This window comes from Puccinia triticina, chromosome 10A (assembly GCF_026914185.1).
Source record: "Puccinia triticina chromosome 10A, complete sequence".
Lineage (NCBI taxonomy): Eukaryota > Fungi > Basidiomycota > Pucciniomycetes > Pucciniales > Pucciniaceae > Puccinia > Puccinia triticina.
In genome coordinates, this window is record NC_070567.1 from 6,091,640 (window position 1) to 6,116,060 (window position 24,421).

Sequence of the window (24,421 nt, forward strand, 5' to 3'; positions counted from 1 at the left end):
CAAAGCGTCAATGCACAGTGAAGTCACTGTGCACCTTGCACAGTGAAGTCACTGTGCACCTTGCACAGTGACTGTGCCAACAAAGGCACTTGTGCATTCAGGTGGAGTTACAATGGTAGCTTGGCTTGAGTATCCTGCATGTCAACTGCAAGCAGTTGACCAAGTTTTTTTTGCAGTGCAATGTATGAATTTAGCCAAAATTCCAGATTTTACATTACCCACATTTATAGGGGCTTTCCAGGGTCCTAGTTGCTCTCATGCTTGATAATTGTGTGTTTTTATGAAATTGAGTTGAACAGGTGGTTTATCAATTGGATTACAATCAAGAGCTGTAGGAGCTATCATTTAGCAGAGAAGGAGCTCTTTTAATGTGATGAGATTAAAGGGACGGGACATCCGTTGTGCCGCTTTCGGGAATATCGTGAATTCCAATGTTATAGGTCAGGGTTGAGGTCCAGATCGAATAGATCATCATCAGCTTCAGGCGGTGGAGGTGGAGGTGGCCGCCTCGGAGGCATCGTGGGATAAGCAGCCAGATTGGGATTAGGTATAGTCTGAGTCGGTCGGGCTAAGATAGCAAAAGAGGGGAAAACAATAAAATGGTCAGGTCGTCATCATCTTCATGTTTCATTAGTGTCCCGTGCGTTATTATGTTGTTTGTCGCTGGGTTTTAAAGATTGATTCCGGGATGAGAATACGTGATCAGGTTCATTGAAATTACCTCCATCTGCCGTCCTGATCTCCCCAAGCAGGGCACCAATCTCCGTCACACTATTTACAGCATCATTTGCGCCATTGACGGGGGCCGACATCTCTTGACCCATCCTGCCGCGTCTGATGACATCTTCGGTGGGAAATGGCATCAAGAATCGTAAGCTTGGATCCTGTAGATCTAACCCGCTACAAGGATTGATCGGTTGGTCTGGATCTGTCGAAGGAGCTGGCGGAGCTGAGGTATACGGTGCAATCAATCGTGCGTATGACATGATGTGACCGGGTGTCAAAGCCACTGTTAACAAAATCGGTGGAAATTCGGATTAGCCCAGATGTGCCCTTTCTGCAAAATCAACTAAGATACTGAAGCTCTTTGGTCGAGCCGGCAGGCAATCCAGCGGTGAAAATTCTGAGGGAGAAGGGGTGAAAGGAGGGGTCAGAATCACAATCATTCAGCTTTTCAAAGCGCGTCTTCTCATTTTGGCCATCCGAGCAAATGATGTCGAGTTTATTTTTGATAGCAAAGATCTGATCTAAATTTTTTTTGAAATGATTTGAATTTAGCTCGGTTAAGGTGAGATATAGGTTTTGGATTTTTTTGGAATTCCGATCATGTTGGGAGTGAATTTCTAGCAGATTGTACAGATAGGTTTCCAGCTGAACGATTTCTTGTAGCATTGATATATTATTCAACTGATTCGAGCTGGTTGTTGATGAGGATGACGACAGTGATGATTGAGAGGAAGAAGCAATCTGGTTGAAGACGGTCTGCGTGATCCGGTTGAATTGGTTTAAGAACACTTCGAATTGGTTTGCCAATGGTTTCTGGTCGTTAGGTTCCGGGATGGCGAGCAGGTTGTTCGGGTCTTGGTTCATCTTGGTCGTGGCCTGTGGCTCGACCGGCGGCGGCACGAGAGGGAACCAAGGGCGGTGTGTCCAATCCGGCACGGGTCCCCGGCTGGGCGGGCCCAGGCGGGCCCGGGCCTAATGTCCTTTTGAAGCCTATCCCGAAGCTGCAAATAAAATGAGCAGGAGCAGGCCAGCTGAAAATCAAGTCTGGATGAGATCTCTCGGCCGAAGTGGCTGGAATTTCACCAACAATGAGCTGAAAAGACCCTTCATAGCATTCTTGTGGAGCATTTCCTCTTTTCCATGCCATTATGAGCCTTGGCTCTGGAACCGGGTATGGATTTGAATTGATAGTCGGGGACCTCCCAGATCTTGACACTTGTGCGAGCTCCCGACGTGCCGCCCGGCGTGATTCCGCCGGGTGGCAATCAGGAATTTGTACACCTTATCAAAAGCTGAAATGGAACACAATCATCAATCAGCTGATAAGGACCAAGTGAAGTGATGATGGTTTCAGAAAAAGCACCTGCTTCCGCTCAATCAAATACAGGCTATCCGTCTTGTAGCTGTGACCATGTCCTTCAATGTTTGTAGCTGTTGGTATCTATTTCCCTATCGAATGCAACAGCAAGCTGGTGATTCCTGCCGCCATAGTTGCGGGCGAACTTACCTAGGTCCCCTCGGGAGCTGCCTTGCAAATGCACTACTTGTTCCGGAACTATCAGCTTGATCATGTGTAGTAAAAAAAAACTATCCTTCTAGGCGTTTCAAGCTTGGGTCTTATCAAACAGTTCACTCCGCCTTCGGGTTTCACCTCCAGCACTTCATCACAGGTAGCATTGGGGAAGGATCAGGAATACAAGTCCGACATCTCTCCACCCCAACAGGCGGTACATAACTTGACCGTCATACGCCGTTCCTTTGCAAGAATCCGTCCCAACATCACAACTGAGAAGAACAAGACTGATTGGATAACTCTCCGCTTGACTCTGATCCGAATGATCCGCTCCCCTTCTAGGCCGCTGGGCAGATCATCGACGATGTACTTTGTGATCTCAGTGTTTCTACTGGCGCTCGCACAAAGCTTGGTATCAACCGTCACCCCTTCTGCAACCCATGTTCGATCAAAGGATCAAAGACTTCGGCCTCGTTCCTCTCCTTCTGAATCCGGAATGCCAACCACCCTCTCCAACTCAATTGCCATTCATCCAAAGCTGAATATTCACCAGGATCTGAACACAACTACCCATAATTATTCACACTCATTATGTCAAAGTCGTCCCCTGACACCGTCACTTTGGAAAAAATTAGATATGAACTCCTACTTGGATAATTATCCCAACGGGAAAGACTTGAACTTGGAGGTCAGAGATTCATATTTATTAGCTAACTCGTGTTTTGTGCTTGATTATGCCCAAGCTGAAGATGAAATGTCGGATTCGGAACAATTCTTCTGGTCCCAGGCGTACGCCTCACGAGCTGGCGGGTTAGATTTCCAATGTGGGATTGGTCGAATTTGTAATCCTGGTCAAGTATGTGATGAATGATTGGAGAAGGTCGCAGTTTCTTTATTTCGGTTGCTGATGCGGTAACACATTATGTAGCTGTGCGAGAGTATTTATGGCCAGGACTGGTACGCACTAGTTGCCGCGCAAAATTGGAACAATTTTGTGAATATGCTTTATCAAGCCATCGGAGACGCGTCAGTGTAGTCCATTCATTCCCCATCTCTTCAAAAGCTTTCCTCGTAAGCATGACAAGGGTCGCTCACATTCGGGGTTGAAACTTTCTAGGTTTGACCAGGCTGCAGGTATATTTCCTGATTTCAATCAACGGTCCCAAAAAAACGGTAAGGAAAAACTGAACCGCTGGCCTTATTTTTGAACGCAGATGTGCTTCCGACGATGGTGAGTCTACTGGATAGAAAGCGCGTTTCGTTGGTCCAGTAAATCAAATTATGCATGCCTTTGCTCTAGTTGGTAGATTTCGAAAATGATTTCAACAGAGCTCCTCGGCACTTTGTGAGTCCAGTTTCGTTTGATTCTTCTCCAGGATTTTTGTGCAATATAGACAGCCATAAAAACGACCCACTGATCTGTTTCTCTGTGTATTAAATACACTGAAATATTAGACAGCGTGGTCGGGATTGATTTCGAATTGGATAGGCTCTTTTCCTGCCTCTCTGTTCAAGTCTATTGGCCCTATCGCAGGTTCAATTTGGGGTTCATGGGGAACAATCTCGTGGCTAGGGCTCGCAATGATCTCCTACCAGGTCACCGCCATGGGATGGTTGGAGACATGGGTCATCATAGGAGGAGAGGGAGAAACTCGTTTCAAGCGGGCAAGTCAACACGTTCATCCTAGGAATCTTTTGGACTTAGGTGTCTTCTGTTACGTCCATCTAATCTTTTATATTTTGCTGTGAAAATAGTCGGCCTCCATCAATTTGATGCTGGGGGAAGCACAGCATACGGTGCAGGGAATCATCTCCAATATTACCCAGGAGGTTTTGGAAGCTGGCGTGAGTACCAAGAAAGGGTTAGCGGGTTTAAATCGTGACGGGATTTTCCTCTCGGCGACGCCATTCACCGACCGACTAACTGTACAAAGAGAGTATGAAAAAGTGTTGAAGTTGAAAACTTTGGTCAAGATCTGGAGAATTCAGGTGCGCGATTTTGTATTGCAGTTTCATCTCAACCGAAGACAAAATATGATGAATTAACCGCTCTCTTGAACTTATTCGTTTGGCATTTAGAACGTGTTCATCGTGCGCGGTGCTGTGAGTATCAAGCTGCCGGGCGTCTGTTGTTACATGTTCTTGAACCGAGACTAATTGAAGACGCTCATGACAGGACCCATGCACGCAAGGAGGCAAGAATGGCGCATTTGATGATCCCAAAAGACTGTCATACTGTGGAGAGGATGCCACGTACGTTGGTTTCTGATGTAATGCTTTGAGGTGGACAACTCGAAAGTCAACTCTCACACTTCATATCTCTATTCCTTGGACCATGGCTCAACTTGAACGAAGTATGATGAGCATTGTGAGAGCAGAGGGTAAAGGACATGAATTTGACCCCACCATCCACCATGCCTTCCTGGTTGAAGCCAAGTACGGGTTTACAACGGAGTACCTTACAACTGCATCATGGGAATGCCAGCAGAAATATGGAGCTTTTGACTTTGAGCCCCAGCTTTGTCGGTGCGTCCACCCCTTTCCACCATCCCGATCTAACTCGAATCAAGTCCAGCTTGGAACATGTGAAGCTGACAATATTGGTCTATAGGAATATGACCGATATCCGTAACTTGCACGAGCTAGAGGACTGCATCGTTAATCTTCCAGTGTGCGACTGCACTCGACCAGGTAAATAATCGTTAATGACTAGTCTGTATACTGGCGGCTGGAGATTGGCCTGTTGGCATCCTCAACTAGTTAGGATAGCCAGAGCGGATGATCATGATGAAAACTGATTCCATCTCTCCGTTTATTTATTCACCTACTACATCTAGATATCAAGGAAGCTTTGAAAAAAGGTCTCTCCCTTACAAAGGCTTGCCGACAGATTGGCGGATTACCGATCTAAAACTGAATGAAACTAAGAAACGCAGACTCTTCCACTTCACCTCCGCTCCAAGGCACTGGAACTGCTCGGTTATATTCAACTTTTCCCCGGCGCGTTACGCCCGACTACCACACGCCTCTGGAAACCGCTGATCGGGTCGCGCGGAAAACACCCCACCTTCTCATCTATGGACGTCAATTCACTTCCACTCTTTGAACCTTTTGCGATCCACTTCTCCCACTCCCATCATTACAGAAGAATGTGCGAAGAATGATGCACTAGGGGTGGCAAAACTCGCCGGATTTGTGACTGTAATAGGATCAACGGTGTAACCAATACAATACATGTATCTGTATTGGTCATGTATTGTATCTGATAAGGGCCAAAAGTATCGTATCTGTATTGTATCTGTTTTACAGATACAATACAAATTGTATTTTAGTTTTGTATCATCATTTCAGATACAATACATGATATCACATTTCATGTATCTGACTGATCAATACAATACAGATGAATTACAGATACATGCACACATGTATTCAAATTCCAGCAGACAGGCCCAGCTGTCACAGCCTACTCACTTCGACTCAGGGCAGAGACCGGTTGGACTTGTTTGTAGTCATAGACGGTGACCACATATATACAATATCACATCCTCCACGGCCAGTATCGTTCAGTCTCTGTTTCTGTTGCAACCATCACCATCGCCGTTTCAGTCCGTCTGAATGCCTCGATCATCCGCATCTCCAGCTCGCGTACGGCCTCCCTCCCGCCAATCAACCCGGGCGATCACTCCTGCTCTTACCAATCCAAACTTTATCCAACCAAACCGAGATGGCCGTAAATCGCTTGCTTCAACTCCAATTTCAGCTGCAAAACACGCCCAAGCAAGATCGATCTTGACAGCGGAAAGCCCCCAAACCTCAAGAAATGCGAAGAGGAAGCGAAGTTCACGAGTGGTTGAATCTGATCTAGAGAGTGGCTCCCTCGCTGAGCATCCCCAAAATGCAATCAATATCCAACAAGATTCAGAAGACGAAAACTCCAAAGTTAAAACCGCCCGAAAAAAGCGAAAGAAGAGGGATGATGATCTTAACTTGGATGATGTCGAGGATTTCTTCCATAAGCCCACATTAGCTGATGGTCAGGTAGGCCTCTTTATGATCTGGCCTTCAAGGCATCCGTTTGCTCAATTTGTTTTGTTTGAAAAGAAATCAGGCCCTCCTGTGCTGTACAAATGTCGATGGTGCGGGAATAGCTACAAACAGACATTGGGAACTCGCGCAAACCTATACAAACATCGAGACGGGGACAAAAACCGAGCACCATGCCCATCACGAGCGGATGCAATCAAAAACGGGGCCAAGCTACCGTTAACTCCTAAAGAGATCGAGAAAAAATCGGCCCAGAAAGAGAAGGATCCTATTGAGATCATGCTGGAATCTGGAAGCTATGACACCAAGGTATTCAACCACTTGATGCTTTTTTGGTTAGTTCGACATTTGCTTCCGTGGAGTCGTTTTGAAGACTTTGGACTCGGGGTTGCTTTAAGCTACCATCGGAAGGGCGGCGGTCTATTCTCTCGCGCATGGGTTGCAAAGGAAGCCCACAAGCTTTACTTGAATTTGCAGACCAAAGCCATCGACCAGATCAAGGTAACATTATTTTCTTTTGTTGATTGAAATCTATCGATCCCTTTTATCTTGCACCTCAACATGCAGAAACTGATCTGCTGATTTAATTACATTAGGAATTGAGCTCGAAGATAACTATTATACACGACGTTTGGACGACTAAGGGGAACCGACAAGCTTTCATGGGAATCTCAGCAGCTTATGTTTCGGACGACTGGAATTTCCGCATTGTCCATTTAGCGTTGAAGTATATTGCATGGACACATGCAGGGAAGTATTTAGCTATTCCTTTTGCGCATATTTTGAAAAAGTCGGGCATTCATACTAAGATAAGTTGTTCTAACCTCTATTCTTCTCTCTGATCTTTCATGAAGTTAATTTGAACGCCACAAACTGATGCCTACTTTGCTTTTTTTTGGAATATATACATATTAGCTCACACGACTGATTCTGGGTCAAACAACCAAACCCTTGCTGCGGAGGTTGATCGTATCATCCTCAGGGATACTTCGGAGAGTCTCAAATTATCCAAAAACCACATACAATGCTTTTGTCACAAGATCGCTCTCATTGTTAACGCTGGTCTCCGGGCCCTTTCGCTTTCTTCTGCTGGACTGACCAAGGCCAAAAAATCGACTCTCGGATTTGTACCGGCACTTTTCAATATTGAAGAAAAGAACAAGAATGAAAATCAAGACTCTGATGGCTTAGAGGTTCAAGTTGGTCGGTTCCGAGAGAAAATACCAGACATTGGACCTTCAAACAGCGATGATGAAGTGGACGATGAAGATTTCAATATTGAAGGCAAACCAGTTGCGACAACATTGGAGAAGGTTAGCAATAATCAATCCAATGAACTGATTGTTTTTTTTGTGAAGCAGCTAACATACCCATTTTGCTGTTGTAGGTTGACTTCATTATTTCGAAAATCACTTCGTCGGCGGCACGACGATCCGAGTTTGACACGTGGTGCAAGAAACTCGACTACTCGGGGCCTGGCTTGATTGCGGGCCATGGGATTCAATGGAATATTAAATTCCAAAGCCGCGAACGGGCTTATAATGCTCGCCACGTGATCAACAAGCTTATCGACAACGAGAAGGACCGGCAAGAGAAAGAAAATGACTCGAATTACTTTGACAATGTAGAGCTCGCTCGCTCCGATTGGGAAGTGGTGAGGAAGCTAAATGATACACTTTCTGTTGGTATTTTCATTTTGAATACATGATAGAGCGATCAAAACTGATTTCTGATTTGCTTGGCAGGAGTTTTATTTTATTACCAAAAGGATGGAAGGAGATATCTCCTCTGGTAGTATGATGCTAGGCGAATACTGGGGCATAACCTCGTTCCTCAAGAAAAAACTTGCCTCCAAAAATGAAGAGGAATTCCATCCTATGTTCGTCAAGATGCTTGAAAAAACAAGAACTTATGTCGATGAGGCTATCAAGTGCGACACAATTGTTCTTGCAACAATTTTAAATCCAAGTTACCGGCTTTCGATCTTCCGAGCGTGGTACCCATCCGATCACTCACATGCCGAGTCCCTAATTACCGAACACTTCAACATGAGAAAGATCGAATACGAAGCCAATCTGGTGATCAGTGAGCCACCTGCCTCGCTTGAACATTCCGAGTCAGACAAACAAAATCTTAGAAAGCGGGAACTTGAAGAGGTTGACTTGTTTCCGGAGACTGTTGAAACGACCCCCACCGACGAGCTATCGCTATACCTTTCGGGGAAATTCAAGCAGCCTACGTCTCAAGCACATGAGGCACTACAATGGTGGAAGGTTTGTAAAGCATATTCATACATTGTTCCACCGTCATAGTCAATTTCGTACTGACCTCAATCTTAATCTTAATAGGCCCACAGCCGTGATTTTCCTATCCTGGCACTCCTTGCGCGTGATTTTTTAGCTACCTGCTCAACCTCAGCAAGCGTTGAGAGGTGTTTCTCGGCAGCATCAGACACTTGTGGACGTGATCGTGGAAGTCTTTCTGTCCGAACCATTGAGAGGTGTGTGAGCTCCCACCAATGGTTGCTTCAAGGATTCAATCCAGATGGTGAATTTGAGCTTCCCAACAGTATATTTGTGCATGCCGAGCAAGAGCATGATCACATGAAAAAAATATGTCTCCCAGAAGAGTTGTAGTTTTCTTTGACATATATTACCTTTTTATTTATCCTATTTCTTCCACGCAGACCAAGAGTTTCCCAAAGAAACATAGTTTTTTTTATTTGTTTCTTTTTCTGTTTTCAGCAGGTATGACAGATACAGTACCAATAATGTATTGGTATTGTATTGCCTAAGAAATACATTACACAGTATTGCTTATCCATGTATTGGCTTTCCAATACAATGTATCTGTATTGTATTGGTTAGCCAATACATGACCAATGTATTGTATTGCCATGTATTGGCTAACAAATACAATACAGATACATTGACCATTATTGTATTGTATTGTATTGGTTTCACCGTTGATAGGATAGTCTTGGGCACTATTTTCTTTTATCTCTTCATGTCTTGTAACTAGCATTCTTATAAAAATTAGTTCTGATAGAACACATCTGTTGAGTAAGCATCTTTTATGGACATTGATGGCAAAGGCAACCAGAGGTTTTGGGAAATCAGCATTATATTTTAACTGGCCTGTGGCGGGCTTAATCTGCAGTGCTATGCACTCCGAATTACCTTTCCCTGGATATTTTCAAGATCAAATGCTCTTGTGGCGGATAGGAAACCTCTCTTCCTAAAAGAATGCCCGTCCTGAAAATTCTCACAGTTCACAGTTATGCAGGTTTACAAACGTGATCAACAAGTGAGGAAAGTGGTGGCGACTTGCTTGGAGAATGCATAATCCTGGGGCCAAAAAGCCGCCCTTCCTTGCTACGAGCGTGATCGGCCCACAAGTGTTGGTCTGACGTTGAGGATTCTATAAGACAGTTGGTGGCCCACATGCTAAAAAAGCGGATTCCGGTGGAACATGCGAGGAACGGAGGAAGCAAGATGATCTGGTTCATGGGGGGCGAACATCGACAGGCAAGAGCTGATGTTGATCAGTTGTTTGTCCGATTGAAATTCTCCTGGCGATGAACCCCGATAACTCGGTTGCTACAACATGTATCGCTACTCGTGCATGATTAAGGAATTCTTTGCAGTGCTCTGATGAAGGCAGTGGCACTGGCATGCACTGAGGCAGCTCAGCAGACATATGGTCGCTTGGACCCTCGCGCACAATCCGTCGGCCCAGCTGATGATGGTGAGCTCGGAGTACACCAAGTGGGTTGTCCTGATGATGATGGTGCCAATGCCATCCCGGGTGGCGGACAGTCGCGGACCCCCGATCGTCCACGTGGAAGGCGATGGGAGCTTTGTCTTGGGCCGGTCGTTCGGAGTATGTAGTCAGTAGTGTGCTCGTTCTGGAGCGTGAAGGTCGGAGCTACATGTGCTCTTGTCCAAAGCCAAGGATGATGATGATGATGATGGTGGTGGTGGTGACGATAACGATGATTGCTTGCGGCTCCCGTGAGCGTATCTTTCTCCGGAGAGGCTCGGGGAATGCACCGTCGCATGTGGAGTCCTCATAGCCTTGCTGCATAGTGGCCGTCCCACTGTTCTACAAAAGGGCTGCTGGCAGAAGCTGCAGCTTGTAAGGAACACGCCCGTTAACACATTCGGATTTCAAATGACAACTAACCCATCCCCAATTCAGAAATAGTGGGCATCGCCCCTTCCCCAAACTCCACTCGGGACGTGCACCCGTGCCTGTCGCGAAAAATCTACAAAACAGCTTGCAGAAAACGGCCAACACCCACCTCTTCTCCATTTCCTCCACCCCCATCCCAAATTAACCCACCAGCCTTCTACTCGAGCCCTCCTCCATACTTCTCCACCAGATCCATCGCTCGTTAATCTTCTTCATCCATAATCATCCACAATCTTGCAAGCTCTTCTTCTGCCCCGGGCACTTCGACCCGCTGTTTCTCTGGTCAATACATTTCCTTGATCCTCTCTGCCCGAGTTCTTTTCTCCAAAGACACCCAAGTTCATACGTCTCTTGCCTTTTCTGGATCATCGCCTCTGCCCACCCAGTTTCCAAATTCTTCCGAGAGACCACCACATATTCCACTGCTACCAGGCTGTCATCACCATCCCCCAGATCTCACTCGAGCCTCGCACGACTTTTCCAACCACCCCGCCTGTATACGTGCTCGCTCGACCGACGGTGCTTCTGTTTCCATTACTCTGCACGATCCTCTCTTGGCCTTGTCGGCAGATCTTCGTCAGTAGTGCTTGCTTTTTGCCCTTTTTTTCTTTGATTGGTTACCACTGGTGTTGTTGCTGTTGCAAGCACCGCGTACATCAATACAGGATACCAATCCATCCTCCACCGCAGTGCTTTCCCAATTAAAAAAGACACGCCTCATGACCATCTTACATATTTACATATACATACTTACACCTCAGCTAGCTGCAGCATCAGCGGGCCCCTTCTTGTGTTTTCATTGCACTGGTTCTCTGCAGGCCTCTTGATCTCGTGACCCATTTAGACCCGCTCCTCCACTCGACTCCAACTGACGATGAGCTTCTTGTTAATACTCCCTTGCTTGCCGAATGGTCCCTAAACACCTTTCGATCCCCTCAAATTCTGACTGACTCGTACCACTCCACTGCGTTCTTGGAATCTTGGCTCATCGCCACCCGTAATATCCGCCCCTGTCGCCGATTGGCTTGACCTCGTAAACTTCATCAAACCAAACAAATCCTCGGAACCGCAATTGAATCTGCTCCGACCGGCTCGTTCGAACCGAACTCATCAATCATCGCAATCTCATCGAAATATCCCCGGCTTCGGCTGGTCTCGCTCCCAACTCCTCACAATACCTCAAACATCCCTGCAATCAACTTCATTCGTCCACCCCCCCGAAATACAAATAAATCCAATCCGCAATCGCCAATTGAACAACGCATCCGAAATTCACTGCATCAACTGTTACCCACGAATTCTCACACATTCTCAAACACCCTGATCATCCTCCGGGCTCGACTTACAATTGTAGGTCCTACATATAGGACTGAATTCGCCCAATTGTACTTCTTTAACTCTCAACAGCGACCCACCTGAACATTCCTCCGTTATTGCCCAATCGTAACTCAGCTGGATATACATCATCATGTCGGTCTACTTCAAAGGCGCCACACAGAACTCCGACTGTGACTCTCCTCCTCAGAATCACCCATCGCCACCGAACCTTCTTGCATCTCAATCATCTGCCGCGGCTCAAGCCTCATTATCGAACAAGGCTTCTGATCACAACATTGAAGCAAAGAAAATAGTCGACCCCACCTCTCGCCAGCCGATATGCCACAACCAATTTCTAGGCCTTGGTTGCATACCGAATCCTCTGCTCATCAAGCAATACCACTCGTCTATTATAGTCGACATTCACTCCGGCTCCCCCTCACCTCCCGAATCTCACATTGCCTGTGCAGGGAGCTCCAGCCCTGACAATCCCAACATCAATGGTAGTCAATCCTCCGAACAGGGCCTACAATCCTTCAGTCGCCAGCCCTCACCCTGTGGACCGGAGGACCCAGCCTTGCTAGATAATGCGCCCAGTCTGGATACGATATCGCCTCCTCCATCTGCCCCACCAATGCGCTTCTCAACTACAGCCAGGCCTCTGATTGATCCTTCCGGTCTCTTGGCGGACTCATCCTCTCATCAATCTCAGTAAGTAACTTCCCACTTGAATAATGGCCCTCCCAAGAAACACTCTTACAAACTAACTTAGCTTGCTGCATCTGACCCGAAGCTGCCGCATCACTGAGTCAGCCGCCTCCGCTCTCTTCAGTGGGAAAGTGTCATCCAGGAACTCACATTTGAACATGACCTTGCCCTGCAACCTGCGCACTCTATCAACCGCCTCGACCTCTACAACCGACTCAAGTCCGTGTTCTGACCTGGGATTCAGCCAATCTCTCGCCCACCAGTCAATCTCCGCCCCGGTTATGCACTATTCCGATGGCGAAGAGTACCTCTCGACGCCACTCACCCCACCCTCTGTCCTGTTCCCCTCCTCCATCCTACTTACCTCGCATCCTTTGTCACAATCGGTCCCCTCAGGGCCTCGACCGCAGTGCGCCCACAGCACTTCTGTACAAACCAACCCCTCGCCACCGTCAGTCTCGCCCTTGAGCTATCTTCCCTCGGTATATCACTCACCCCACAAGGCCAACTTCACCGATTTCCTTGCAGAGCAATTCCTCAAGATTCAGTCTCTTTCTCCCATTTCCACGTCCTCAGGTGTCTGTCAAAGTCAAGCCGAAGCAGCCGACCAATGTCGCCAAATCAAGTTGGAACTCAACGAGTACATCCTCAAGAATTCGTTCAACCATCATTCGTATCACTCCCCCGCGCACACTGATAATCTTCAGCAGAACGAAATCATCATCCTCAACGGCTTGATTCATCTCTTGGACGACAAGTTGGTCAATTTGCAAAATGGTCTCACATCTGCCGATACACATTCAAATGTTGAACGGGCAGAACCTCAGAGCAAATATGAGATTGACGAGGCTCCGGTTGTTGATTACATCACCACTGAAACTAAGCAGGAAACTTTGAAACCTTACAAAATTGTCGTTAATAACAAAGAGCTTACCGCGGAGGAAGAGTTGAAATTACTGAAGGCACAAGTTAGCGACTTTGCCCGGGTCTGCAAGGTCAGTCACACAATTATCTCCTAAAAAGACACGGACCAGTCCTCATTAAACATTCCCTCACTTGCAGGCCGTTGCCAGGGGAGATTTATCGCAAACTGTCACCATCAATGTTCAAGGTCATGATTTGACAGAGCTGAAAGCTGTCGTCAACGGAATGGTCCAACAGCTGAGGTGTTTCGCCGGGGAAGTGACAAGGGTGTCTATTGAGGTAAGTGTGCAAGTTCGGTTTCCATTTTCCACGACTGCTGCACAGTGAATAGGAAATCTCACTTTCTTCCCAATCAACATCGATTATAGGTCGGAACAGAAGGTAAATCTTTTATCCGCATACCCAACCGTGACGCTTCGACTGACTCTTTTTCTCCCGATCATTAGGTAGGTTAGGCGGGCAGGCAGTCGTCGAAGGTGCCGAGGGTGCTTGGCGACAACTCACCGACGTCGTCAATACCCTCGCCGCCAATCTCTCCGAACAGGTACGCGCCATCGCAGGCGTGACTAAGTCAATCTCCAGAGGCGACCTCAGCCAAAAGATCCAAGTTGAGGCCAAGGGCGAGGTTCAGGAACTGGCAATTACTATCAATGACATGACCGACCAGCTGAGATCGTTCGCAGAGGAAGTCAGTCGGGTAGCATTAGATGTACGCTTGTTTTCCCATTAATCGAGTAGGCACGCATTTGGTTTACTAATCAACTTGACATTCACTACGCGCTCATGAAGGTGGGAACTAAAGGACGGTAAGCTTGGATTTCACCGCACATCCTCACGGATGTCTCGTCGATCTTTTATATCTACTGAGCTGTCTTTGCTTCATAGACTTGGCGGGCAGGCTGTGGTGCACGGCGTTGAAGGCACATGGAAAACGCTTCGAGACAACGTGAATCAAATGGTAAGTGACAAAGAAGCAAGAGTACAACACGCAACTAGTATTAATTAGGGAGAATCTTGCAGGCATCCAACCTAACCAGTCAAGTCAGGAGTATAGCCACTGTCACTTCTGCAATCGCGGCTGGGGATCTGAATCACAAGATCGAAGTCGAGGTGATGGGCGAGATGGCCGAGCTGAAGCAGACTGTCAACGGTAGGGTTTCTTTCCCTCTTGGATAGGACGAGTAAGGCTCTAACATGCCGTGTTTCTTTCATTCAGGAATGGTCGACAAGCTCAAAGTTTTCTCAACCGAAGTGACTAGAGTAGCGCTCGAAACAGGAGTACATGGGAACCTCGTAAGTAAGATTCTACTAGCATATTAAATCAAATCATAATCTAAAATTCTCTATTCGATCACAGGGTGGTCAAGCCGTCGTTGAAGGTGTCCAAGGTGTCTGGCTCGACTTGACCTCGAACGTGAATCGGATGGCTGTGAGTGCCTTTGCGAATGCTGTAATTTGGGGCAGCTGGGCTGATCCTTCTCTTCAGAAAAACCTGACCGACCAAGTCCGAGAAATCGCAATCGTTACCACATGTGTGGCCAAGGGGGACCTCACCCGTCTGATCACCGTGTCGGCTCAGGGGGAGATTCTCGAGCTCAAGTCGACGGTCAACTCGATGGTTTCCACGCTCAGATCATTCGCTGAGGAAGTCAGCAGGGTTGCACTCGAGGTCAGTCATCGGCTCATGGGCTCTTCCACACTGTTTAATCAAGCCTTGTTGGATCTTCCATTCTCTAATCTTTTGTTTTGAACAGGTTGGAACTGAGGGTCAGCTTGAGATTCCTACCAATTTGGAGACACATTTCACTCTCTGTGCCAGCATTTAACACCTAACAAGTTCCCCGAAGAACTCGACCGTCATCCACTCTGATTGCAAACAAAAATCATTAAATGAATATTTAGTGGTGTTGAATGCTGACAATAGACAGTATTCTCGTTGTTGGTGCTGTGCTGACAACATCTCTTTACACAGGCAAACTGGGAGGAAAAGCCCAAGTCCAAGATGTTTTCGGAACATGGAGAACGCTGACTGACAACGTCAATACGATGGCAAGTCAATTCTTTCAAGCCTTACGATACTGCTACTCTTTCAGATTTCCAGTTTACAAACCACTCGGCCGCCCACCTTCACCAGCCACAAACTAATTCCTTCTATCCTCGTCAATTTTAGGCCCACAACTTAACCACCCAGGTCCGAGGGATCGCCAAGGTCACAACAGCGGTCGCGAAGGGAGATCTCAGTCAGAAGATCGAGGTGGACGTCAAAGGGGAAGTGCTCGAGCTGAAGTCTACCGTCAATGGAATGGTAGATTCCTTGCGGCTCTTCGCTTCGGAGGTCACCAGGTATGTAAATCCAGCACAAGTCTTAAGCTCCGTCTTCTAACCTTCATTTTCTTTCATCATGCAGGGTTGCGCGAGAAGTCGGATTTGATGGCAAGCTTGGTGAGGATTTCTTGAAATATTTTGATCTCCCCAGTGATCAGTAATCTGATTGAAACAATATTTCTGGTGTACTCAGGAGGTCGTGCAAATGTGGAAGGGGTCAATGGCGAATGGAGAAACCTGACTGATTGGTGAGTGGACCAATGAGCTGGCCAAGTTTACTCCAGGCACACCTCACACCAGTTTCCTTGACTGCACAGTGTGAATACCATGGTCGACCGCTTGACCAGTCAAGTTCGATCAATTGCAATCACCACCACGGCTGTCGCCCAAGGAGATCTAACCATGAAGGTAGATATTGAGGCCGCGGGAGAAATCGCCGAATTGAGAGACACGGTTGTACGCGAATTTTTTCGACTTTCAACCTTTCTGTCATCCCATTACTGACCATGGTTTCCTTCGTAGAATACTATGATTGACCGACTGAACATCTTTGCGTCAGAAGTAGGAAAAGTCTGCCTGGAAGTCGGAAAAAATGGTATGTCTTGTCTCTGAGGGCATCATACACCCTAGAATGCGACTCTCAACATCATTGGATCTTTCTAGGAAATCTCGGTGTTACTGCTCATGTGACTGACATCGATGGGACATGGAAAGACCTCACGAAGCAGGTTAATCAGATGGCTATGAACTTAACCGGCAAGTTGTCACCAATATCCTCCAACACCGCGGGTTAACGCGTTACTTACCTCTTCATTTTTTACATTCCTTGTACAATTTTGCTTACCCCATACAGCTCAAGTGAGAGCATTTGCACAGATATCATCTGCAGCTACGAATGGGGACTTCAGCGCCTTCGTGACTGTTGAAGCATCGGGTGAGATGAACAGTCTGAAGAACCAGATCAATTCAATGGTGTTCAGCTTGCGCGACGCCCTCCAGAAAAATACCGCGGCTAGAGAAGCCGCTGAGATGGCCAACCGGAGCAAGTCGGAATTTCTGGCGAACATGAGTCACGTCAGTCCCCTTCCGATCGTCACAGCCCCACATTCGGCCTTTTCCCTGACTCTGCGTATTTGGTCCCCTTGCAACTTGTAGGAGATTCGCACACCTATGAATGGAATCATCGGGATGACCCAAATCACCCTCGCCACCGAGCTCACTCGCCAACAACGAGAAAACTTGACAATTGTCTACGCAATGGCCAACAATCTGCTGTTGATTATTGGTGAGTCAGGAAAATTCATAGTCAAATATTGGTTCGCTCATTTTTGATCGTTCATTTGCTTGACAGATGATGTCTTGGATCTAAGCAAAATTGAAGCTGGTCGAATGACGATTGAGAAAGTCCCATTCGCCCTCCGAACCTCAATCTTCGATGGTGAGAAAACACTTCGCCTTACCTCCTCGATGATTTTAACTGACCCCCCAAACAACCCTTCCATAGTACTTAAATCGCTGGCTGTGAAGGCTCTGACCAGCAACTTACAGCTAGTTTTTGAGATTGCCCCCGATGTACCCGACTTTGTTGTTGGTGACCCATTCAGAATGCGACAGGTCATCACGAACCTGGTTAGTGGATTCTTCATTTATTTGCCCAATTCCAGGGGACTAACCTTCACACATCTTTAAAGATTGGGAATGCCATCAAGTTCACCTCTCGCGGACATGTTGGCCTAAGCTGTAAAGTATCTACACTGGATCCAGCCACCCGCGAACATCGGCTTGAATTTTGTGTCTTCGACACTGGGATCGGAATCAAACCCGACAAACTGAACCTAATCTTTGACACTTTCTGTCAAGCTGACGGCTCAACCACCAGGAAATACGGAGGCACCGGTTTAGGGCTCACGATCTCGAAACGCTTGGTCAATCTCATGGAAGGCACTCTGTGGGTCGAGAGTGAATACAACCATGGCTCCCGGTTCTACTTCACCACCTCGGTTCAATCGGACGATGATAAACCTTTCGAGAAGTGGGCCAAGAAGGCTGTCTACCCCCAGGCGCAGGTGCTCATCGTCGCGAGAGAATCCGGCGAAGAGAAGCAGATCGTCCAAGTGGCCAAAGTCATTGGGCTGTCTCTCACTGTCGTCGAGTCCTTGCAGGAAGCAAACGTACTAACCCTCAAAGACGCAAACCAGAAGTGGAGCGCAATTATTATCGACTCAGTAAGCCCCTTTCGTCCCATCTTTTAACAGGAATATCCCCGCCCTGTTTGCTCACACGCCTCCTGTACCCGATTTAGCTGGAACGGATTTCCCAACTGCGGGATTATGAAGGTCTGAGACATATCCCGACTGTCCTGATCGCTCGGGAACTACCGAGGTTGGATATCAAGTTAGTCCGCAAAAGTCCCAAACAACGCATTTTCCCCCAGACATCTCTGATTGATCAGGAACAATCCTGTTGTCTTTTATAGAGTCTGTCTCGATTATGGCATCGCCAACTGCATCGAATATCCTGTTTCGCCCTCCAATTTGTTCAACGCCCTTGCTCCGGCCCTGGATCAAACCTTGACCACGGCGTCTTCGAACTGCTCGACGGTTTACAAGATCCTACTGGCCGAAGACAGTAAGTTGCAGCAACCAAAAAAAGATGTACTTTTTGTTACGTTGGCTTAGTGGTATCACCTTCTAGATCACGTCAACCAGAAAGTTGCGACGAAGCTGCTAGACATGGGCGGACACAAGGTCGAGGTGGTCGACAATGGCGAACTTGCAGTCGAAGCTGCTACCAAAAACACTTACGACCTGGTTTTGATGGATGTTTCCATGCCCACAATGTCGGTCATTCATAACATTTCTCGTTATCATTGAAAGGCGTCGAGCATTCTCGTTGACCCTCTCGAATCGTGTCTTGCAGGGGTGGCTTGGAAGCTACTAGCTTGATCCGCAAGCACGAGCAAGAGAATCACCTCGAACGAGTCCCCATCATTGCCTTGACAGCTCATGCAATGTAAGCGGCCACCTCTATTTTTTTGTCACGGACTGCATAGCTAATGTCATTATAACACGTCGCTTCGAAACAGGCTCGGAGATCGTGAAAGATGTATAGATGCTGGAATGGGTAAGCTCACCAGATGAATTCAAATTTGTCGCATCCATTAACCGTTTCTTTTAACCCGGCCTTTGCAGATGACTACGTGACCAAACCTTTACGAAAAGCTGACTTGGACGCCTCGATGAGTCGGTAAGTACCACAGTCCGCAGACCAAGTGATGGTTCAAATTCTCTGACCGATTTCCGTTGGTTTTTGTTAGATGTGTCGCGATCGCCCGCGCCAGTCGTCAACCAGACACAGGCAACTTTCGCCATCTGCCACATATCAAAGGCGTCGCCGATCCTGAACCGGCGCCCTCCCTTTCTGCCCCGCCGACACCCTCCTCGCCCATTAGTCTGATCTGATATTTACTCGGAAAAACCTTGCAAGCCTTCTCGTTCTTATCTGCTTTACCCTATCACCACATTTGTACCTTTCATCTCTTTTTCAAACAAGCGTCTACATCCCCCCTCCCCTACCAGGTCCTCTCTTGACACTCCTTTCCACTTACACACGCGAACACCATACACATTCCTCACCTTCCCTCTCTTTTTTTTTTCCTAGGCAAAAGGAACATTTACAGCATTATGATTATGACATCTGTTTTTTTTTGTTATCTTTGCAATCAATGCTGCCTCCGAACCTGGTTGTTCTTTTTCTTCCATTTTGTTTTTTTTTCGCTCTTGTATCCGACGTCCATCACTTTTAATCTTTTCTCTCTCTTTCGATCCCTTTTTTAGACATTCCCTTTGTTTTTCTCTCTGCATGTAATGTAGTGTATGTTGTCCTCTTTAAGGGAAGACTGTCGTTCAAAAATTCATCTGGAACAACTCTTTCTTTAACAAACACGCGCAGATCATCTGTCGCATTGCCATTGTACCGGTTCACAAGCCTCTGCGGGACGGCATCCCCCTCTGAATTTGTAAATTAGGTTTTATTGTATCGCACACAGCTCTCACTTGCACCAGCCCCATTTTTCCTGAATGACATTCTCCCCACCATAATGCACGCATATTTCAGATCCATGATGGCCCTGTTCATCAGCCAGTTTCACGTTGGGCTTCAACCAGCAAGATTTTAATTAGAATCTTGCGTGTTTAATGTCAGCTCTTGCTGAAAGTTGGACTCCCACGGCCATTTTTGAGCTTTTTAAGCTTACTTTTTCATTGATCAGCAACACCAATTTTAGTCGGGGGCATAAAAGACCATACTTGTAACAGTGGTGCACTACATTAGTGTGCCACTGCTTGTACCATTTTTTTCTGCTTGTTACATTATCCAGGCCCGCGGCGCGCAAAATGAAGAGCTGATTTTGCCAAAACAGCCCTTGAGGGCTTGTTATTGTGTTATCCAAGCAATCACGTAGCATAACGGCGTCGGAAAAAGACCTGTTACGCTATCCACATGCCACTTAAACGGCCCGTTACTTGTAATGTAACGGGGCGCGGTGGATAATGCAGGTAGTTATGTTACACAAATAGCGCAGATAACACAATGTAACGTAACTACCCACCGTTGATTAAAACTTGCCAATCTTACCTTGGTGGGTCTTGTTGTCTGATAGCAAGAAGGGAAGATTTTGCACCTCCATCATCCCATTTACCATTCAGCAAAAGGGTTTCATTACCAATTTTGATTCTTACAATGGGGCTTCACAAAAAGGGTCACGGGATGACAAGACCCCCCCCCCCACAGGCCAGTACATATAATGAGCTCCCTGCTTCTAGTCCAGCAGAAGTAAGCCCTGACCTCATTCTCTCTCTCCTTTCCCTTGATTCTGAAAGAATTAAAAGTGCTAAGATTTATTTCTCTGTCAGAATCTTGTCTACTATTCCTTTTTCTATTTAAAATTTATGAGTACTAATAGATTTTGTACCTGAGAGCAAGAGAGTGGCTGCTCTTTTACTCAATAGAGTGTAATACCCATGTAATCCTAACTGGGCTAGTCAAGTGATTTGACGGAAGGATTTTCTTCCTTATAGATGGATCTGAATATGAAAATTAAGAGTTGTTAGCGCTGCCTGTTGCAACGATTAAGTGAGACTTTTCATTCTGACTTGGCTGGGGCCTTCAGCTCTTATTGTCCAGCTGATTTAGCTTTGGCACAACAGCCTAGAAGTCTCTCAATGTTATCTGTATTGTACAGTGTTGAGATACTTCTTAATCTCTTTTTCTCCTTTTTACCTAGCTTTAGGACTCAATTACTTACTGCATTTTGTTTCTCCTCTTTAAGTAGTCACAACAGGTAAATTGGTGTGGTAGAACTAGACGGGAAAGTGAAAAATCAAAAGTTTTTTCTATGCCATACATTTATTCACCCTAGGCCTGAAGATACCATCAAAAGGACCTCAGAAATGGATTCTATGGCGAAATTCACCCCTAGTCACCACTGGAAGCGTCACTGGAACCCCTCTGAATTGGAAGTTAAACCTCTTTGGATCCCACTGGACACCTACAGCATGTTCAACATACCCAGTCACCAACCTGTCAAAAGCCTCAAGTAAAGGATCACAGCATTATTCTTGTACACATCACAGGATACAAACATACATCTCCCCATCAGACTACAGTCATTACACAGTATCAAGTACTCTTCTATTTTTATATTATGACATCATTCTACACTGACTCTGCAGCCCCAGACTTCATTTACACACTCACTGCAACCACCTGTCAACTTATGCATCCTACTGTCACTTTATGCAGCCTTCATGCAGCCCTACTGCATTCTTCTGACATCATTTATGTACCCCTGACATATTTTGACATCACTTGTATCTACTCCCACTAGCTAAAATCCCTCAAACCCCTGTTCAGGCCAGCTAAAATACTTCAACCCGGGGCCCTCTTGTAGCTAAAATCCCTCACATTTGTCTATATAAGGAGCTCTCTCCCCCTTAGTTTTCAGTTCCTCAGCTCAGTGCTCACCAGTTATTTACACACCACATTCACACTTACCATCACCACAATACATCACTACAACCCTTATCTTTGAAAATGACCACTGAATTCACTCTAAACTCTCACATACCTGTCATTGAACAACTTCATCTGGAACTAAACCAGACCTATCACTTGATAAAAATTGCCAAGCTTAGCTTGGTGGGTCTTGTTATCTGATAGCAGAAGGGCAGAGTTTTGCACCTCCATAATCCCCTTCACCATTCAGCAAAAGGGTTTCACAACCACTTTTGAGTCTTGCATTGGTCTTCCTCTGTTTGACTGAGTCTAGCAGAATATTGAATGAGCATTAGCCATCCTTCCATACCAATTAGCCAGGACTCTTGCTAATTTACTTAGGTGTTGGCTGAGATCCTGTTTGCTAACGGTGTCTGACAGTGATTTTCCATGTGTCTGTTTTTGCTGCTTGCGGGTGCCAAAACTGTAAGCATCATTGAGATTTAACCAGGATCTGCACTTTTCTGCTGTGTAGCTTTGGACTGCGGGAAATGGTTTGCTTTGCTTATGTCCATCTTCCACAGCTGTTTGAGATCCCAGTATCCTCCTCAATTCATGAGAACAACGCTCTTCACCTTGGCTTGCAGTCTCAGATTCACTTACTTGGGAGAACTTCCTCACATTCTCTCCCAGCTAGCCTGATTAAGTTCAAAAGCCTCACTGTTTCAAATTAGAAACATTTCAAGGGCTCCAACCTTGTCCCTCTTGCCCATTTTCTGTGTCTTTTCCAGTGATGTTTCATTGGCCTCTTAAATGGATCCACTTTGGCAGGTGTCTTACTAAGGGAAACTACAGAACCTTAGCTAGGGTACCCACAAGTGCACCAAAATTTCACAGCATTGATTAAATCACCATTTCCTGCAATGGTGAGCTTCTAGGAAGTATCCTATCAACATAAATTAGATTTAAGGTGTTGGTGGCTTTTGGTCATATCTCCTACTAATAAAAATGGCAGGTCAGCTACACTAGTAAATAGTGCATCTGGCATTGTCAGAGGTGCCTCTGGAACTTAATAGTGCCAGAGGATCAAAAGTGCCTTCAGGACTGTTAACAGGGCCAGAAGATTAACAGTTCCTCTAGCACTATTACTATGCATCTACAGAAAACTGACCTATATTATCATTTCAGCTATCCGGTTATTCCAAATTCATGTCCATATTTTCAATGTTGAATTCCTCTTTTTTACTATTCTTGTCCTGTTTTGTATTATTTCTGTCCCATGTTTCAAAAAAGTTGGTCTCTTTCAACAATTCTTTTCCTGATCTTGATTGTTTTTGTCCTCAAATTAACCAGAACTTGTCCACATTCTCAGGAAGTTTTATTTTTGAAATTATTTTTTTAAAATTAGTTAACACTTGTCATGGTCAAGGTAAGCTATCTAAAAAAAAATTGTTAAATGGTGTAAAGGCTATGCATAGCTGTCTTTTGCAGTTTTTGGGTACATACTGAAGCACATTTAAAAACCAAAACTAATGATCTACAATGCTTGGAAGTAATTTTCTGTATCTTTTATGATGTTCCCATCCATAGGTTGCATCTCACTACATGCCTTATAGAATTTCTGGCAGTGAACAAAGCAATTTTGACAGATTTCAGAGGTCATTTTTTCATTGGTAGCTTCACAAATAGCTGCTGCAAGCTTATAACGGGATTGGATATCTTTTTGGTTGATGTGAGTCTTGATAATGTTGAAAGTAAGTTTGATTGGGTTCATGAGCATTGGCAAGTATTTTGGTAAGAATTCAATTTCAATTTTTTTCGCTTTCTTTCAGAAGATTGGCAACCGGTTGAAATTCCTCACCGCTATGAATACTAGTGTTGTCCATTATTACAAGCGTCCCAGGTGCACGGTGTTCTTGCAGTCTGAGTAGTAAATTACAAATTTTGTTTGCCGTTGTCCCTTGCTTTATTTTGCCATTGTAGTACAGAAAGCGGCTAGTTGAAATTGCACCCATCAGATTGATCATGCTACCGCAAGTGTTAGTCTTGATCTACATTCCATATCAAAAATTTAATTGATTGCTTTCATTTCAAGCAAGCAATAAATTCTTTTCAGAGGTGGAAAAACCTACCTGAGAGTGCATAGCCACGGGATGCTTGAGTTTCCAAGTTGAAACCAGATTCATCAACATGTACAATCTTACGTCCAACGTCAGTCACACGTCTGAGAACAAAGTTGTGTTGTTGTTGGAGGAAGGCTGCCTCATTCCACTTCCAAGGGACTGGTGTAACTGTCTTCCAGGTTACATTGACTGACTTAAGTGTTTTGTGAATTGCAGGAGTGGATATTTGTTGTTGAATTTCAGTCCTGTTTCCACTCATCTCTAAAATCCCTACACTTTATCCTCCCACCATTTCACCCTATTTATCCTCCTCTACAGGCTTGTTTTCAGATCAAAGATATTCTACACTTATGAGTCCACATATTATGGTCTGCTTGTAATCTGCAGCCAAAATGGGGACATTACAGTGCCAGAAAGTCAGGTATAATGATGAATGACTCACTCCACACATCTTTTAAACCACATGTAATCAATTTTTTTCTAATTTTTTACTTATCATCATTCATTTCAGATGTCATACTATCATTCCTCAACCTTCAAGTTTTTTTGA

General features: G+C 45.7%; 3 protein-coding genes across 3 annotated transcripts; 2 read left to right on the top strand and 1 right to left on the bottom strand.

The window, feature by feature from the left end:
- Nucleotides 1-434: 434 nt before the first annotated feature.
- Nucleotides 435-1,590, bottom strand: PtA15_10A626 (uncharacterized protein; the record flags this gene model as incomplete). Its single annotated transcript, XM_053160821.1, has 3 exons — nt 435-568; nt 722-1,009; nt 1,161-1,590. The coding sequence occupies 3 exons, from the start codon at nt 1,588-1,590 to the stop codon at nt 435-437; spliced, it is 852 nt and encodes a 283-aa protein (XP_053024757.1).
- Nucleotides 1,591-2,603: 1,013 nt separating this feature from the next.
- Nucleotides 2,604-5,150, top strand: PtA15_10A627 (uncharacterized protein; the record flags this gene model as incomplete). The annotated part of the gene is made up of 13 exons (XM_053160822.1): nt 2,604-2,927; nt 3,027-3,095; nt 3,168-3,265; nt 3,357-3,373; nt 3,454-3,470; nt 3,540-3,584; nt 3,695-3,904; nt 3,995-4,228; nt 4,319-4,342; nt 4,416-4,492; nt 4,595-4,765; nt 4,851-4,930; nt 5,077-5,150. The coding sequence occupies 13 exons, from the start codon at nt 2,604-2,606 to the stop codon at nt 5,148-5,150; spliced, it is 1,440 nt and encodes a 479-aa protein (XP_053024758.1).
- A 6,798-nt stretch (nt 5,151-11,948) lies between these two features.
- PtA15_10A628 (uncharacterized protein) lies at nt 11,949-19,215 on the top strand (the record flags this gene model as incomplete). Its single annotated transcript, XM_053160823.1, has 31 exons — nt 11,949-12,508; nt 12,591-13,500; nt 13,568-13,708; nt 13,798-13,810; nt 13,876-14,138; nt 14,219-14,235; nt 14,315-14,387; nt 14,450-14,579; nt 14,646-14,722; nt 14,787-14,858; nt 14,916-15,098; nt 15,184-15,196; nt 15,402-15,478; nt 15,600-15,772; nt 15,837-15,871; nt 15,948-16,002; nt 16,072-16,210; nt 16,277-16,349; nt 16,418-16,510; nt 16,608-16,828; nt 16,910-17,039; nt 17,106-17,192; nt 17,259-17,383; nt 17,446-17,979; nt 18,057-18,148; nt 18,231-18,382; nt 18,449-18,593; nt 18,674-18,766; nt 18,840-18,877; nt 18,946-19,000; nt 19,071-19,215. The coding sequence occupies 31 exons, from the start codon at nt 11,949-11,951 to the stop codon at nt 19,213-19,215; spliced, it is 4,914 nt and encodes a 1,637-aa protein (XP_053024759.1).
- Between the last annotated feature and the right edge of the window lie 5,206 nt (nt 19,216-24,421).